The sequence below is a fragment of the Athalia rosae genome, chromosome 5 (assembly GCF_917208135.1).
Source record: "Athalia rosae chromosome 5, iyAthRosa1.1, whole genome shotgun sequence".
Lineage (NCBI taxonomy): Eukaryota > Metazoa > Arthropoda > Insecta > Hymenoptera > Athaliidae > Athalia > Athalia rosae.
In genome coordinates, this window is record NC_064030.1 from 13803956 (window position 1) to 13823276 (window position 19321).

At 38.3% G+C, this 19321-nt stretch overlaps 1 protein-coding gene across 10 annotated transcripts in view; it reads left to right on the forward strand.

The window, feature by feature from the left end:
* LOC105684366 (forkhead box protein P1) overlaps positions 1–19321 on the forward strand; it is a 197852-nt gene that overhangs the window by 15044 nt on the left and 163487 nt on the right. The window contains exon 1 of one of the 10 annotated variants that reach the window (XM_020851378.2): positions 15462–15659. The exons of the other annotated variants lie outside the window; for them this stretch is intronic. Within the exon in view, the coding sequence (XP_020707037.2) occupies positions 15657–15659 (3 nt within the window). The 5' untranslated portion in view covers positions 15462–15656. Of the gene's footprint in view, positions 1–15461; positions 15660–19321 lie in introns of those variants that run through there. 10 annotated transcript variants of the gene reach the window in all.

Below are 19321 nucleotides of genomic sequence, written 5' to 3' on the forward strand. Positions count from 1 at the left end.
TTAAATCGACGAGGACCCCGCTCGATTCGGTTCGTTCGTCGGATGTGTTCGATGTGTGCGTGTACGGGGTCGGAAATAATAAATTGAGGGAACACGCCTCGGCTTTTTGCCGGGACAATGAGTTCGTCCAGAACAAATGGCTGGCAAGTTTTCGCGATACTAATTACCAAAACTTAAGAAACTGAAATTGTCGCCAGGAGGGTTTTCGAATGAATCGAATAAACATCCCTCTCCCCCTCGCTCCTTACTTCCTTCCTTCCTTATACTTCCTCACTTCGCTATTTTCTCCGTATCCCGGACTCGCGCCGCGCGACCGACCCGCCAACCCTTCCTCCTCCCTTTCTTCCCTTATTCCTTACAGTTTCTTGCGCTCCCCACTTTCTTCCTGATTTATGTTAATGTTTTTGTCTAACGGTGAAATACACCAAAAACCGATCCGAATCCACCATTCCAACGATTAATTTCACCCCTTCCCAAAACTAACCCACCCCTGAAAACCCTCCGCCACCCCCCCTCCCCCCCCCGCCCCTACTCCCCCACGACCCTCAATTTTATCCACATTCGCAAAATTAACGCCCAACTTACGATAATCGCGCTCTTGAGTTTCTTTTTTCTCCCTGCAGAAAAAAAAAAAAAAATTAGAAAAACGAGGAACAAAAATGTTTCGCTGGTATATCAGATCTCTTCGTTTGAAAAATTTATCAGATTTCATTCGAATCGACGAAGGATGATTTTTTTGCTTCTTTCAATAGCTTCGAACGAAAAATGGGGGAGGTTGGAGGAGGTGAAGCGGTGCGCGAAAAATGATCGAAAATTTTGAAAATGAACGAAAAAAATTCATTTCATCGACCTTATCAAACTGGGTAGAATAAAATTACATACACATTAGACTGTACGGTACGGTTAATTATTCTGGGGAATCACACAATTAAAGTCGAGACGAGTTAAACAATGGTACCCCAGCGAGTGGCTAGAGGTCCGATTTTAATACTTTTTACACAGATCCATTTGTATTACATAATATAATTTTTTAATAGAATCATTGTTATTATATCCCCCCCGTTTCTCTTAGGTACGAGGTATACATTTATTACGCTGAATAAAAATGAACTGTTTGTAGAAATTATCTGAAGAGGTAGGTTACTGAAAAAAAAAGTTAAAAAAAAAAAAGACATTTGATGGCGATAGTAATCTACAGTCTTGTGGACAAAGGGCTACGATCGATCGGTACGTTCCTTTTTCGTTCGTTTTCACCGATTTATTTATTAGTTATATTCGTTTTTGAAAAGCGAAGATTTTTTTTTTTTTTTTTTTTAAATCAAGCACGATCAAATTTCATCGATGTCTGCAGAGCGGGTATACGTGGGTATTGTGGATCGAACGAAAACTTCTAACAAACATAAAAAAACGAAGAAAAAAAAAACCGGATCGAAAGAAAAAGAGAATTGTAAAAGTAAAGCACTCGTTATAGGGCACGTTGTTTACACCGAGTACTTAGTTCGGTAAATACAAAAAAACAAAAAGGAAAAATGATAATAATTATAATAAATAAAAAGCTTGCCGAGGATAACAATAATTAATAGGTTTAACAATACTTTGAACAAAGCACAAACCGGCGGCCGTCTCAGACTTGAAAGTGGTTTTCAATTGGTCGGTGGGGTACGCCGCACGCTCGTTTGTTAGGTTAGATTCCAGTTTTGTTTTGTTTTTTTTTTTTTTCTTTAGTTTTTCTTTTTATTTTGCTTATTTTATATCGCAGAGAAATCGCTGTACGGGTGCAGCACTGCTCTTCGCAATTATTAACTCCGACGTAGTATGGTATTATGATTATTATATATTGTTTTCCGATCCTTGAGAGGAACATTTAACCGTGTGGTTAATCGGGTATGAAGTAAAGCAGGGCTTACGATGATGATTGTATATCGTTTTCCTCGTGTACTCAAAGTTTGCGTATTAAATTGCAGTTGGTATTCGGTTATATCGGTAGCCCGCTAAATGAATTGAAAGATTTTTGCACGCCTCGGATGCGAAGCTGAAGAGGTTAGGCTGTGTCATTAGTCGACAGTAAAATAGGGGATTTTTCAGACTCATTGTCAGTCATTGCCTCTTATTCTATACAAAACTTGTACAACTTGTATTGAGAGGACAGTCCATTTAACGATTCTCATACAATTTGAAGTAATTTTATTCGAACCCATTTCATTTTTAAGGCGCTGAGAATTTGGTAAAATAGATAACCTTGTCGAATTTCACTACCGTAACTATCATAGTTATTCGAAGAAGTGGTCACCGTCCTAAAAAGAACGAGTTTGCCATTTTCGGCAGTGAAAAATAATATAGAGAGAAACCCACTGGAGCGATCACATGTAGATGGCGCGCCGTTGGTCCGAACCTGAAATTTCTCACCTCCAATTTTTACCGTAATGACGTGAGCGAGGGAGGCGTGGAATTTCGGATGTTCCAAATTTTTTTCATCTTGTTCCACGGAGAAAGTTTCTCGAACGTATTTCAGAATTCTGGATGGAAACGTACGGAAAAATTCCGAGGAATCGACCATAATCTCAAAGAAGTGCCGATCGGGATATCCGAATTTTCGTCGCATTGGAGAAAAACAATCAGTGAAGAAAAGTTTAATCGGGATCTGCGAGGGTCTGGTTTTATGTAAATTGTTTCCGTTGCCGTTGGGACAATATCGCGCGTACGTTGGATCGGACGAATGTTGGGTCGAGGTTGTAAATTAATTTGTTTATTATTATAACGGTAACTGTTAATTGCCAAAGACTGCAGGTCGGGTACTATAAGCGAATAATTGACGACGAACCTGCAGTTAGACTATATCAGTCTGATACATACGGGAAAACGAGAACTTAAACCCCATACCCCAAAATTTATACCACCAACTTCGGGGGGTCGCTCGGGTCTTAATCGGTTTTAGCAGTGGGCAAACATTCGACCAAGTCTGCAGCCCACCCAAAACCAATCCTGTACTATACGACGCTCTGCTACCGTCGTCTGCTGTCTACTGTCTGCAACACTTGCGATTTTCCCCGACGATATTCACATCGACGAAATTCCTTCAGATTTCAATTTTTTCGACGAACCGAAAATTCTGAAGTATCGTCGAAATCTGAAAAACGGATTCAATGACCCGACTGTCTCTCACGAGTTAGGTTAGGTCATGATTTTCAACTTGTCGAGTTGAAGCGACCTCTGTACGGTGTGATAAAAAATGGCCGACAATTTTAGAGTAAAAAAATATTTACCGTTTGCAACTGACTTTCTGTCTTTTTTTTTTTTTCTTGCAAACAGATCAAGCTTATCACAAAATATTTCGAAGGAAAAAATTCGCTACAGATTTTCTTCGCATTGAATCATTTTTGTTCGTATATCCTCCGTGATTACATAGGTGGTTTTCGTCAGTTTTCCGTTTACTCCTCACTATTTTTATGACCAACTGACACACTGATAATATTCATGCAGTTAAAATTCGTCACACTTACGCAAATATCTGTATATTATAAATTCTCCGTACTTTGTTTGCAGGAAATGTGTCGGTTAGCCGCAGTCTAATCATTAAACAGAGATTGCTTGCGGTTGCCCCCCTGTCCCCCTCTCGCCCCCCGCGCCGAGCTCCTTCTTTGTCGCGTAACAATAAATTAAGAACAACAAAATTGGGTGTAAAAAAAATGTTTTTTATTTTGTGCAAGAAACAAATTAAACAATAAAACTGAAAATGAGATGAAAGGCAAAAAAAAAAAAAGATAAATAAATGAAAAAGCAAACAAACGAATCGAAAGAACGTGGAAAAGAATACCCTTGACATTTTTATTGTTGGAACTTGAACGTTGAAAATTGTTATTTTTATTTATCTTCCATAGATAGGAAGCGAAACACAATTGATAACATTGTTTTTTTTTTTTGCTTCACACGTGCGTGAATTCGAGCGCGGAGAAAGAAAGAAGAAGGGAAAGAATGAAAACAAGAAGAGGAAGAAAAACGTATTGCATCGCGTATGCGCGTATTACGGAGAAACCGACATATGTACAATACATATATATACATGTATTAAAAAATACGCGATTATTGAACGAACGACATAATGATATCGGCGTAATATTGGCAACGCGTATAGTATACGGTACGTATATATATATGCATAATATTTCTGGTGAGATTGATTCAACGTAATTATAATTGCGTTATCAATTTTACAAAACTATTATAGTATATTATAACGTATAATTATCGTCCCATTATTTTCGTACCAATCTAAATAGATTCTCATCAAATTTATCTTATCGGTGAAGCGTGCAGTTCTAACCGTTACGTTATAATCATCGTACTTATGCACTACAAACTTCGCGTTATAAACGCTTTATTACGACATGTATAGAGGTATACGTGAATCTGCGGAGCAGGTGAATCGCTCCTGAGACCACCCCGCGCCCCCCTGCCGTGTGGAAATAAAAAAAAAACAAAAGAAAATAAAAAAGAATTTCACCGAAAAAAAAGAAGTCCAAAAAGTCGCGAATATCAACTTCGAAGATTTGTACAACCATAGATATATTGAACTAGATCGGACAAGTTGCGAAAAGTGAGAGTCATAGGGTATTAAGTCGCAAAATAAGAGTGCCAGCCCAGAGCGCCCTCTGCGTTTCATGGTAAAACAGACCCTTCATCGACCTCTGAGAGATTATCGGTCAACCGCACGAACGATCTGTAGATCCAATCTTCAAATTCATCCTTATAGACGGTGACGCGCGACAAATATAACACGCTCGTCCGGACTATCGGTATTACGGTGCAGCAGATGAGCTTCTCTCATCACTAGGATGATTTCAGTGCAAATGGATATTATGATAATTTGTTCACATTTGAATACAAAAATCTGAAATACAATATTTTCTGTAAGGAGAATTATTCTTGTTCGGTTGAAAAAAATTTCAGTATAGTTCGCAATATTACGGCTTTGGAAAAAAGGAGTATTTCATGTTCGCTAACACAAACTATCGGTCGAAAAAAAAAAAAAAAACTGAATATAACTGTTATTCTTGTTGGGGCTTGCGAGTAGGAGTTTGTTCGTTGTTCAGCTTTTTGTGAACTTGTTAATATGTCACGATGGAAAGATTTTCGAGTACAGAAAAAATTTAGAAAAAAAAAACCAAAATCAAAATCCAAAGATGCCGAGGAAAGGAGAATTAATTGAAAATCAATTGGGAAATAATGATTTCTAAGTGAGAAGAAAACTTGTAACAAGTTTTTCGAAGAAATTAGATTGTTCAATTAATTTTCACTGGAACTTAATTCTATCATTAACGTGTTGTCATTTTCTTCGATTCATTTTCTTTAGTTAGTTTATTTTCTACCGACCGACTTAGGGTCGTTTTCATTTGTATCCAAACGAACCTAAGTCGAAATTTCTTATGTCCAAACGAACCCTGGGAAAATTTTCTCCGTAGAAACGGATTCTGTCTAAACGATTTCTGTCCAAACTAACCTCACTCGCACCAGCAACCAGGCTTTAGCTCGCCGCGCATCAAAGCGACGACACTCGCTTCCCAGCAAATTATCACTTTTGCACCTCGCTCTTGTTTCGTCCTTCTAGTCCTATAGTCTAGTCAACAAATGCCTTTTGGTCATATTTGAGTTAGCCTTCGCCGAATTCAATGTTAAGGTGATTTTTGGATCCAGAATGAGCTCGAGAAACTTCAGAAATCGCATGACAACGCGGTTGAAAAAATTACAAAAGTAATAAACAATTTAATGGAAAAAAAGTAGGGTTCGGTTTTTTGCGGATATCTCGAAAACTATTGCGGCTATCTGAAATTTGATCTGAAAAAAATTCAAAAGGGGAAGAAAACACACTAAAAAAAAGTCCAACCTCCCTGAACTGCACCACGAATATCTATGATTTTAATTGAGCTATGAAAAAATGACCGATGACGCCTGATTCGGCTCCCACGCGCGATGCTCGTTTGGGAGACATGAGCAAAAAAAAAATTTATTCAACAGTTTATATATGAATATTGAGGGATAAAAAAAATTAGGTGCTTGCTGGAAACTTTAATAAACAATAATCAGTTGGAAAAAAATTAGAACCAGAATTACTCATTAACTGTTGATACGGCAAGTAATAATACGATAGTAGTAATTTTGGTAACAAAGGTAAGAAACTCGAAGAGAACGAAAAAATTCAAGATCCATAAATTTTTGAAATTAAAAAAAAACTAGAATTGTTTTGTTCAAAAACCCACACACAGTTGTTATTGTATCATATTTAGTAATAAAAAAAAATCTCGCTCGAAAATTCATTTGTTTATAACAAATTGTAATGCGAAAAACAATTTGAAAATAATTGAGAAATTTTTTTCCTTTAGAATGTCAAATAACAATTGAAATTATGATTTAAACAAGAAAATGTTTTCTTAAAGAAAAAATGTCACTCCTTTTTTTATATTTTTAATTTTTTTCCATAGCTTCAAGAAGTGGAAGGAATTTGAAACTTTCGGTTTGTTAATTATCCGAGTTTTTTTGTTATTTGCCTATTGAGAAAGAGTTTTCAATTTACAAAAGCATAGTACATTGAAAAATGATGATTAAATTTTTTTTCCAACTGATTATTGTTTACTAGAGTGTCCAGTACGTACTTGAATTTTTTCATTCCTTAATATTCATATATAGACTGTTGGATACATTTTTTTCGCATATGCCTCTGAAACAATCATCGCGCGCGGGAGCCGAATCAGGCGTCATCGGTCATTTTCTCATAGCTCAATTAAAGTTATGAATATTCGCGGTACAATTCAGGAAGGTTGGACTTTTTTTTAGTATGTTTTCTGCTCTTCATGAACCTCCTTTCAAATTTGGGATATCTGCAATAGTTTCCGAGATATCCGCAAAAAACCAAACGTGGTATATTGGAACAAAATTTATTCGAAGAACAAGCTATTTGCTTTTAATCGTGTCAATAACTATATTTTGTTAAATTTCATTATTATAAATCTCATTGATTATCGATCCGTTTTTTTTTTTATTTCTTTTTTTACGAAAAGAAGTTCATATTGTATTGTCATCCAGTTATGAGGAGTGTTTGAAGTTTCAAATATCTAGCTCATTGGGAAGTTGGTTTAAAATCGATTGCAAAATTTTTACTGAACAGACAAACAGATGGACAAGAAAGCGGGTTAATAAAAACTTGATAAAGAGGAACGCTTCGTTACAGAGTCGTATCACCAATTGAAACAAAGTAGATTCCACTAAAGCTCTATACAGAATGAAATTATTTCTTACCAGGTAGAATCTGATGTGAAATGTAAAAATAATTTTTCTGAGATTATTTTTTGAACAAATTTATGAGAGTAAAAAAAAAAGTTCTTTAAATAAATTTAAAGAAAAAAAAAAAAGCACTTCACCGTTTTTGTGGATGCGATACGATAATTTGAAATATCATTCTCTTTTTAATTCCAACATGTTATTTTCGTGGTCAATGGTGATCCGGCAACGCTGCGCATAAAGTTATCTCGAGTATATTGTAGAATGAAGAGTAGGAATTATATTTTTATATAAATATATATTATATATACTCGGTGCAACATTGCCAAATCACAGGTTTTGTTTCAGTGTTCTAAGATTGATACACTATGATCAGATATTAGATCTTACAATCATCCTCGGTGTACAATGCATCATAAGCTGTATACATAGGCAATACAGAATACATATGGACACGTATGTGGCAAAAAAAAATTTCTCTGAACCTTGTGAGAATATTCATCTGAGATTTGTGTAAAAATTTTAGATTTTTGAAAATTATTGATTCTAATTTCAGCAGTTCAAAGATAGCCAAGGATGTCATATTTCGGAACAATGAAAAAAAATCTCGATACACCTTTTTTTTTACCAAATTTTCCGTACTTTTTGAAAAAATTGATTTTGAATTTCCATGGCCTTTAAAATGACCCTCTCGGTCATTTCAAGTGCCAAAATTCCTCGTTCAGAAATTTATAGAATTCTAAACTTTCTAATATCTTCTCTTTGTCTTCTGCGATTTTTCTTCAGAAGTTTTAGTTTTTGCGTGTAAAATTAATTTTGTATATTATAATTGCAAAATGATGATTATGAAAAAAATGTTTTGTACGAATGCTGCTTAGCTTTTCTTGTAAATTACGAATCTGCAATACAAAATATGGATTTCCGCTCGGAAAACCAAGTGACCCTCAAAACCCCCATACAATCCAGCTAAATTTCAATATCTATGGTATTATTGAATTTTCCTTCTATGATTCTGCAATTATTGTTTCAAAAATTTTCCAAAATAATCCTCAGTTTTTGAGAAAACACCTTGTAACACTTTGAAAAATATATCCTGTTTACATGGAGGGTACAATCCACTATGCCGTGCATTCGTGCATTTTTGGATTTTGTGTTCTGCTTGTTGAGACGTTACTGCAATAATTTATCACGGGTAAAACAGCCATGTATAACTGTATCTAATATATCACGTTAAAAATTTATGGATACCGTGTATAACATGGCTCATGTCGCTTGGTCACATATCTGTCGGTCAAGTCGAACAGTTTCATAAAATTATCATATCGACCTGATAAGCAAATCATGGGGTTTTAGGTAATTCTGTGAGTAAAACAGTGGCCTGAAGCTAAATCCTCAATTTGGGTTTTTTCGCCGAGCGCGCCGCCTACATTTAAACCCATACACTAGAATCCGCCATGATCTTGTCCGATCTAGTTCAATATATCTATGGTACAACGTAACGCAGCGGCCGCGGAGAGCCGGGTGATTTTGTCAATCGCGTCGGGACATAACCTATTTTCGAAATACGCGAAATGCGCGTCAAAATTAAACGCGCGGGTAATCGATAAGCCGGAAGAAGAGAAAGTTTTTTCATTCCATTTTTTTTTTCACATCCTTCGATGACGTAAGTGGAGGAAAAATTCTCAGGAGGGGGGAGAGACGGGGATGATTCGAAAAAGATTTCAGTCTCAGGAAAAAAAAAAAGGAAATAAAAAAGAAAAAGATCCTCCCGCAAACGGGATAACGACTACCGCGGTGTGAGGGAATATAGACGACGGTGTGCAGGACGGAATAAGAAACGAAAAGAGAATAACAATAAAAAAAAAAAAAAAAAAAACCAACAAAAACAAAAAAAAATTGAAAAACGAAAGTAGAAAAAAAGGCATTGAAAAAGGCGAAGATAAGTTAGCCCTCTTAAATAGGTCTCCGCGGGGAATTCCTCGGTCCTAATCGTAGGGAAGAGGAATATATACACCGGGGTACGATACGCGAGGGAGCTGACCATGCCTAAACGCAGTTTGACTTTATATACACACACCTATTTACCACCGTGTCATGTACACAACCGTGGGGTAAACGGAGGGCAGGTGGGGGGGAAGAGAGGGAGGAGAGGGAGGAGAGGGAGGGATTTTTTCCGGGACGAGATTTCGAGGAACGATCTCAAAATTGGGGTGAAACTGTTAACGTCCGTTTCATGGGAAGTCGAGGACCACTTTCTTTTCCCTCTACATTTGTTTTTTTTTTTTTTTTTTTTTTTTGTCGCCTCTTCTCTCACTGTACTGTACACCGTTTCGATGAACCGTGAGAAAATTCGTTCGCATCTTCACACGCGTCAATCGCGAAGCGCGAAAACCGAAGAGATGCGGAAAAAATTTTTCTCGAGGATAGAAAAAAAAAATTAAGAAACTAACTGCGGCGGAGCGTCGGGAGGAAGATGGTGGGGGGGAGGAGGGAAGAGGGGAGAGGGGAGGAACAAACACGCGAGTAAACTTTGATAACGAAAATAATGAAGAATTATGAGAAAAAGGAAAATTACGAATTAACTAGCTTGTGCGTTACATATATATATATATACATACAACGTGTATGTACCTATGTACACACATGTATATATGTACATACGTGACGTTGCGACACATCTTTGCACAGCGTTGTATACCTTATATGTAGACGGAGAGGGAGAATAGGGGGTGAGTAGGGAGAGCGGCGATGGGATATTCGAATGGGGGGCGGGAGGAAAGGAGAGGGATGAAGGTTCCGCTTGTGACTTGGCTTTTATTAACGTTAAGATAAATAAACAAATGAAGGCGTATATATCGGTGAGGTACACGCACACTGTAGATGCGCTTCAGAAAACTGCGAGAGAGAGAGAGAGCACCGAATGAGGGAAAAAGATGGATATAATCAGCGACTCGTATAACTCACAAGAGAGCGAAGGATGAAGAGAAAAGAGAGAGAAACTTGAATAACGCGGGTATTCGTGTTGTTCGCACAAACATATATATATATATATATGTATATGAAATATATATATATATACATCCGACGATCGTGATGTGAGTTCGGCGGCACATTATAGGACCAAAGCCGACTACGCGACTCGTGTTTGAACAGCCATACTGTTAGTCATCTGACGTTTCGTATATGATGATTCAACCGCGTAACAAAAATCTTCGAGGGGGAAAGCCCCTCCCCTCCCCTCCTCCCCCCGCCCCGCCGCCCCTGCCGCCTCAACGTTTGGGTACAATCGCTGGAACTGCGGTCTCGTTTTTACGGATCAATTAGAAAATCTGTTCGTACCCCAGACGAGAGAACTTCGAACCTAACCTATGAAGTTCATTTTCATTTTTTTATCTATTCTTCGAATTCGTCCCGTTCTTTCTTCGATTTTTGTTCGTCTAATACGCGCGATGAAGTTGACCTGAATTATTTTGAGCACGTTGAAAAAAATTGAAGAAAAACCGAATTCGAAAATTTGGATTAAATCTCGCGTGGTCACACGTGGCGTCCCTCGTCGAATGATTTTGGCGCGAATTGCCCTATACATTGATTGTATAGTCCCTTCCGACAAAAAAACGAGAAAAAAAAATTTTCAATGAAAAAATGCGTTAAAAGTTATGCAATATCAACGACACGATGTGTCGATGTGTATACTTTTTTTAAACAATTTTTTTTTTCTTGTTCAACGATAAAACAGTGATCAGCGACGCCGCGGCTACGCGACGAGAGTAAGGAGATGTAAAAGTAGAAAGACGAGGTGGACGAATGAATTAATTATAAATAAATGAATGATAAAGAAAGAAAAAAAAGAAGGAAAAAATTGAAAGCAAAACACGCGAAACCGATGTACATGGAATACGGTCGTTGGGAGTCAATCACCGTGTGGTGCGGTTAAGAGAATAACAACAATTATTATTATGTATGGCGAAGGTTGTAAATAACCGGGAAACACCCACATGAGAAAATGACGACGACGACGACGACGACGACGACGACGACGACGACGGTGAGGATTTTCGCGACGCTGGCGGATCATCATCTCCGGCATCGACGTCGTCGCCATCTTTTTTTTCTTTCTTTTCACTTCTTCGTTGTTCTTTTTTCATCCTATATATCGACAGTTGGATCAACGGGCGATCATTTGCGAACGGTCGAAAAAAAAAAAAACATCGTCCACCTTTGAATACGTCGTCGATCGATTTCGTCATCGATTTAATTAGGTAAGTGGCGGAAGGTGAATCGGTGATAGTTAATTTTTTCTTATCTCATCCGCGTTCGTTTGTTTGTTCAATTCATTCTTTTCCCCCTCACCATTTTACGAATAACGCTCACGGATGCGAACCGATGATCAATGTACGAAATTATCGCGAACAATGTGAACGTACTTCACCTATAAAATTATTGTATTTTGGATTCGGAGAAAAAAAAAGGAGAAAAAACAATTTCGTTCGTTTTGTCCATTTTTTTCGGGTTTGTTTTCTATCTTAATTCTTTTTCTTTTTTATTTTTCCTTTTTTTTTTTTTTTTTTTTTTTTATTCAAGCGGCAAATTTTTACAAATTACCGTAATTAATTATTCCGATCTGTGTACATAAATATTATTGGTAAAAACTGAAAACAATTTACAACAGATTGCCAAACGGATGCATCATCGCTGTTCTTTCTCTTTTTTTTTTTTCATTTATTTATTTATTTTTTTTTTCTTCTCAACAAATAAACGGGTACATCGCTAACGCGAACGTAAATATGATATATGTATCATGCATGCATACGGGGTGTTCCGCGAAAAATTCATCGGCCCGTGCGCCTCACTTGATGAATTCAAGATTTTTCTCCTCCGTCTTCTTCTTCTTTTTTTCTTTCCTCATTTTTTTTTTTCAACGGGATTCGATTCGTTCATTTGTTCGTTAAAAATCCTCGGGCTGCGGGGTACGAAGGGCCGTTGATTGATTTCCAAAAATTCCAGGAGGAAAGTGGCAAGAAAAAATACAAGTTTTTTTTTTTTTTCTCTCGCATTCAACGTTTTCGATCCGAACATACTATACACGACGAGGTTGACAAAGCGTTGGAAAAAATTCTTTGACACGAAACTGAAAAAAAAAGGTCTCTTTTTATCGCTCTCGTTTGCGTCCCAAAATCCTTGCCTTTTTGATTATTAGAACGAAGAAAAAAAAAAAAAAAAAAAATCAATTTGACTCAATGAGAAAACCTTCGCAAAAAATTGAAAAGCACGTGGTCTTTCGGTAGACGTATCGGTAGCCTGTTTGCACACGAGACTCTCAACGGGTATTTTTAATAATAAAATTGTAAAATCGTCAAAATATATTCGTCATAATTCAGGTTCGATAAATTTTCGCGTAAAACGGATCGGATGAAATTAACGGAACGATCGCGACGTTCGCAAAATCGCCGTCCGTTTCACTTATTCGTCGTCATTTGGCACGGAATACCCCGTGCGTTTTAATTTCGTACGCGTACGACGACAACGTACACAACAGAAATAATGACGGGCACGTCATACGTGTCGCGCCTAATTGTGAGACAATAACGTCGCTAGCGAAAACAACAATAAAGCAACGGACTCCGATGACGAGGGCGCGCTTCGCGACGATCTTACGATTATCGGGTGGCCCGGCGATCCCTGCGTACGGCACTGCGGCGGCCGGCTGCAGAAGTGAATCGCTCTTTTTACACTACGTACATTTTACGCGCGCCAGTACGAAAGACGTAAAGTAAAAAGATACGAAGAAGATGCGCGTAGCTCTGACACATATATATTCCTACCCGTAGGCCCTAAACACATTAATTTCGTATCTTATATACAAGCTATCGCGGTTTAGTTTATACATATGTCCTATGCATATATATATATATATGTACGTATCTAGAGTTTTTGTTACCAGTACACACCTATGTACCCGCCTATCGTAGGAAGGTAGGTATGTAGTTACCAAAAACAAAAACAAAAATAAAAAATTGACCAAATTTTGTCCAATTTCATAGATACATATAATGTACACCGCGTGTATGTGTATTCAAATGTATGCGAATATCGAATAAACCGATACAAGAAATGCGATCGTCTTTTCGTTTTTCTCTCTCTCTCTATTTTTTCGTTACCTCTTTCTTTTTCTTTTTTTTCTCCATACGCGTGCGAAACGTGCTCGGAAGGTAAAAAAAAATCGAAGAAAGAAAAAAAGAAGAAAAGCAAAACAAAAAAAAAAAAAAAAAAAAAGAAACAATACACCGCCGCACTTGTAAAACTGAGCAACAAAATAACTACACACGTCCGTGCGTTCGCAGATGGGGGCGTAGAAGGGAGAGGCGAAAGAAAAGATGCTCGCGGCAGCGCGGAATACGAGTACAAAAGACGGAATAGGGCGAAATAGAGAAAAAAAAACTAAAATAAAATAAAATAAGTACTTCCAAGAGTGGCAGCTAGTGTCGAATGAGAAACAGAAATTTCTACCCGAGCAGCTTAGGAGCGGCGCGAGCCGTGTCGCGGCTTCGTCCGTCGCTGGGGCGAGCGTGGGGTGGGGGCCGTTCGCAGGTGGGGTGGAGAGGGGGAGGGGGGGGGGGTCGTGGTGGTGGGGGGGGTACCGGGGGCCGGGGGCGCGGGGGGGCTCGGGGGGAGGCAAAATGCGTAAACAGAGAGTCAACATGTAAACAGGCCACTCGCGAGACAAACAACGTGGGGGCCGCGGAGCTCTGCGCCGCACCAGCAGCAGCAGCACCACACCAGAGCTAACAGCAGCGAACGGCCAACAGGCAGACACACACCGAGCCTAGTTCAGAAAAATTTTTCTTATAGAGAGAAGCTGCTGCTAGCCGAGACAAGAGAAATAGATAGAGAGAGAGAGAGAGGATAGAGGAAATTTTCAGTTTTTTTCAATTAAGTTTTTTTTTTTTTCTCGTCGACGCGGGCCAAAAACAAAAGAAAAAACCAGTTCGCGATATTTCGGGTATATTGTTGGATTTCGGTATGCGAAGTTATCGCCGTGATATCGACGGGTGATATAAAAATTCATCGATTAACAATCGAATCCATGTATGTTATATTGTGCGTGTATAATGTAATCGTACTACACGTGCCGGTTGGTAGTAGTTTTTGTGTGTATGTATACGTGTGTATACGTAGATGTGCGGTGAATATGAAAAAACGATTAAACGAAATAGTATAATTCGATTTAAATGAAAAAAAAGGATAATATTCGCATCGACCGGTTAATTTATTTTTTTTCTTTCGTACTTTATCTCTGCTCTTGAAAAGTTCCTAGTTCGAAGTTTGACGTTGTTCTTTTTTTTCACATCGACGAAAAGAAAAAAAAAAAAAATATAAATTATTTACAGTGAATTAATAATTCATTTCGAACAATCCGACGACCGATCGAAATAATTAAAATAAAGAAATTTGTCGATTGGACGATTCACGTTGTGATCTCCGACGTTGTATGGAAACGCTGTTCTCGATAATCCTGAAGTTTGCGGACTCTTTGTGATTTGTGTGAACAGAAATAAGCGGAAGAACGAGGAAATCGAGGGAAAAGAGTAATTCGAGCGTAATTCGTGGCGAGAATCTCTACCTCCGTTTCGGTGACGTTCGTATTTGATTCGAGTGCGGTGTCGTCGAGTCCGTGTCCCTTCTTTCTCGTACCGAGTCATTCATCACTTCGGCGAATTTGGATCTCGAAATTCATCGAACGGTGATCGACGTGATCGACGTGTTGCACGCGTGCAGTAGATACCAGTTGCTCCTGTAAACTTGTCGGTGACAGTCGCGGTTAAAATAATCGACCGATACATAATTGAATACACCTTATCATCGTCGTTATTATACCCTCCTCGTTCTTCTCATTATTACGCATCAATAAGTGCGGTAGCGTGCGCGATCTAATTACAATTAATCGATTCGTTGTTACATCGGAAGCCAAGAGAAAATTTTTTTTTTTTTTTTCAAATCGAAGAAAGTGATCGATCGATATTCGTCCTTCTTTTTTTCTCAATTCCGTGTTCTCCTTCGAGGAAAGACTCTGGTGATCGTGTAGTGTGTCAAAAATATTTTTTTGTTCATTTTTTTTTTTTTTTTAATTTTTCGAAATTTTCGTTTCGTTTCGTTTTTTTTTTTCTGTTTTCTGTGGGTGTTAAATTTTGGTGTAAATACGGTGATGTAAACCTGAGGATTATATATACACTTCTTCCGTACACCCCGCGGCGGATCGCCGATCTACATTATCGGTGGAGGACGAATAGAAGGAAAGAAAAAAAAGGGAATTTTTTTCTTTTTTTTTTTTATGAATACTTTTATTCATTTCTTCGCTTCATCTCTCTCCGCCGGTTACATTTTTGATGGTAAGATTATTCAATCGATACTATTTAATATTGTCCACTTTTTTTTTTTAATAAATTTTTTTTCGGAATTCCGAATACCCTATTCACATATAAATTCGTGTGTGTGTGTGTGTCTGAGAATGACCACGTGTACGTGAGAGGAGGTTATATTATATAAAGACGTTTATATATATATAAATTTGAAAAGGAACGTGTGAGAAGAAGGAAAGAAAGAAATAAAAAAAAAAAACGAAGAGAAAAAAAAATGAGGAAAGAAAGAAAAAGAAGGAGAAGAAGGAGGAGGAGGAGAAAAAAAAAGAAAGAAACAATAATAACAACAATAACGGTAATAACAACAATAATGCGACGCCATAAACAGAATCGAACAAACAACTGATATGCAAATAATGAGTTGTGCATTTAAAGATTGTATTGAACTCTTGCAGGCGTATAATATGCGTGCTTATTATTTAAAAGAAACAGTATACAACCTTAGTTGGTATTATTAAAAGAAACTATTGTCGAGTATTATTAACAATGACTTGTTATTAAACTCGAAAACCAACACCAAACGACGCGACTCGACTCGACTCGACTCTACTCGACTCTACTTCGTACGTACGATACGTGTACCGCGACTTAACTCGGCTCGTCTACTTCATATTTTAAATTTACGTGCGGCCACGGCCCGTACACAACATCTTTACGACCTTCCCTCGCCTCTCCTCAGCTCGCACACATCCGCGAAAATTATTAGGCGTACACCTCTCTACCTGCACCGCGAAAGCTCCCACCTACGATATTTCCACACGTTAACAACCGGCGGAGACGAGCCGCGATCCTTCGGACGGCGAAGTACGCCGCGCGCACGTGTCCGTCCCGAGTGGAAAAAGTCTCGATTCGAAAAAACGCGGACGGGGGCGCTTGATGAACAAAAGAAAAAAAAAAAAAAAAAAAGAACGCCGCTTTTCGATTTTCCTCCGTTTTTCCTCGATCCCAACTTTTTCTCGATCCGGATTCGGCCGAAGCAGAGCGGGGGGACGATCACCGGCGCGACATAACCTACATTCGGAGCGTCGCGGCTCGCCGATTGGCGGAAATTCGGGCGGGCGATTCGAAAGCTCCAATCGGATGAGGGAAGTGAGAAGCAGGGGTGGTGGGCGGATCGTTGAGACGGTCGGTCGGTTAACACGGGCGGCGAATTTGCCTACTTGTGTCCCACGCGATTAGAAGATATCAAGGAATCTACGGTATTCCTCTGAACCGCTCGCGCCGAGTCTAGGCTAATAAATCTTTACGGAGCGGATGAGGTCTTTAGCTCGCGACCTTGTCGGACGCGAGCGTCTAAAAATATACGTATAGTAAATAATTTAATTCGACAATTCAACGACGAATCCAGTATAGCAGCAGATACCGTGCGCGCTTATATACGTTATATACGTATACGTACAAGACCCCCTCGCCGCTGTGTACCGACACCGCGCGGAAAATTTGTTTGCTACCAAATAATGAGAACGATTTAAATATAATCAACGCTTCTACCTCGACGTTCGCGTTAGCACGCATCGCGGTGTGCGTATGTGATACATGTACACGCGTACACACTCCCGTACGGAGAAATACATGTAATAAATTTAATCGCTCGTTACAATACACGCACAAGTACAATAGGTGTACTACGTACATCTTTATTGTTGAATATACTTACGCGTACGTGTATCGACGGACGTCGATTGCTACGGGGACTTTTACGTAAGCGCGTCAATCATCGTTGCTCTTTTTTCCTTTTCGGGATTTTTCTTCTTCTCTTTTTTTTCCCGAAATTTTTTCTGTACGTTGATTCTTCATCTCACGTACACTTTACGCTCTTGGTTTCCGAGAAAAGCGTCGACGCTGAAAATCTTTTTTTTTATTCTAATTTTGAAATCATTTTCAATTTCTTTTTCATCTTTGGGGCACTTTTCTCACAAAAGATCGGGCTTTTCTTGCAGTCAGCCCCCATGTGGACTGTTACCTAATTTTTTTGAAAAAAAAAAGACAAAAAAAGTCCAAGTGCGAACCGTACCTGGCCTACATTTCGGTGGTTTTTGTATGACGCGACACGATGGGAAGGAAAGCGAAAGTGACGTGATTAGATATAAATACCGTCGTTACAATGGAGAATCATACATATAGGTTTTACATACGTATACGTATATACCTATTGTATTTACATTTATGTGATAAAATCATCTCAACGTAATTCGCGGCGCGGGTCAAAATCGTTTGAGGACTGGCGCCGTTTTTTATTCCGTCTTTTTTTCTGTTTGAAAATTTTTGTTTTTCGTCCTCTCAGAGCAGCTGGACCGCACGTGGTAAGCGGAATCGTTACAAGGATTTCGAAAAATCACGCTCGATTGTCGCGGGAAACGAAAATCAAAAGAATAAAAGATGCAAAAAAAAAACAAAAAAAAAAAAAAAAAAAAAAAAAAAACCAACTTTTGTTGCGAAAAAATTGCGTTTCGACAAAAGAGAAAAAACCCCCCGCAAGTACGTGCGAGATAGAATTTGCGAGAAATAAAAAGAAGATTAACGAGAAGAAGGGAGAAAAAAATAAAATAATCGAATCACCTGTTTTGAAAACGGTATTTAAGCCCGAGTTATACGTACACCTGAGTACATAAGTTGTGTGTTCGTATACATGTATACACGCGACTAAATCTGTGTAGATACACGGGGACATTTACGCGTATATGTATATATGTGCAGGTATGATGGCGTTTGGAAACAATGCAGAATGCAGTTTCAATTCAGTTTTCTTCGTTTTAGAACCGGCTTAACATGTTTACTTCTGAAACAGAGAGGAGCCTTCTCTCTCGAGTAGGTTTCGGTACACTCTTTGACAAAATTTCTTGCCAACCTCTATGTGTAACACTTATTTACAAAACTTACCAATTGTTCTCGAATCCGATAGTTCGTTAATTTTTCCTTTTTCCTGTTTTTTTTTTTTCCTTTTTTCAAAGTCTCCGAACTCCGTGCGTTGAGAAAAACCATAATTGACTACGAAATATTTCAAATATTTCTGATTCCGAATTTTTTGTTCTGTCTCTTTCAATTATTCAATTTTATTGTCGCTTGCTATGGTGATCGGCTAAAAAATCTGTAGTTTTTCTAATGAAAGTTATTTCATCATTTTAAAACAACTTGAAAAAAGAATTAAAACGGATTTGAAGGAAAATTTCAATCAATTAGAAGGATTTCGTATTTTCTTGTCGACTTCAAAAAATTATGTAAAAAGAAATAATATTTAACGATGAGAATAGAAAGGAGAAGCAAAACTTTTCTTTCAGACTCGTGAAGCATTTAGGACGCGCGTGCGTACACATATGTATTAAAATCTGATATACATAGCGATAAGGTGTACGTACGTACACGTAAAGTATATAAAAGATATCTACCTTTATATCTACGTAACGCGAAATTGAATCGTTAATAATACGCAATTACTAAAAACAGCTGCCTGAAATGAGGATTTCCTGTTTAGAACAGCAGTGGCGGCATCGTGGCCGCGTCCAGCTATGCCGTAAGATCGGCTTCTCTCATTCCGGAGTAAGAGTCACGTCCGACTATCAAGACAATGCAGAACGCGCGGATCGAGCTCAAATATTACCTACGTTTATGATAATCGCCACGATTTGCAATGC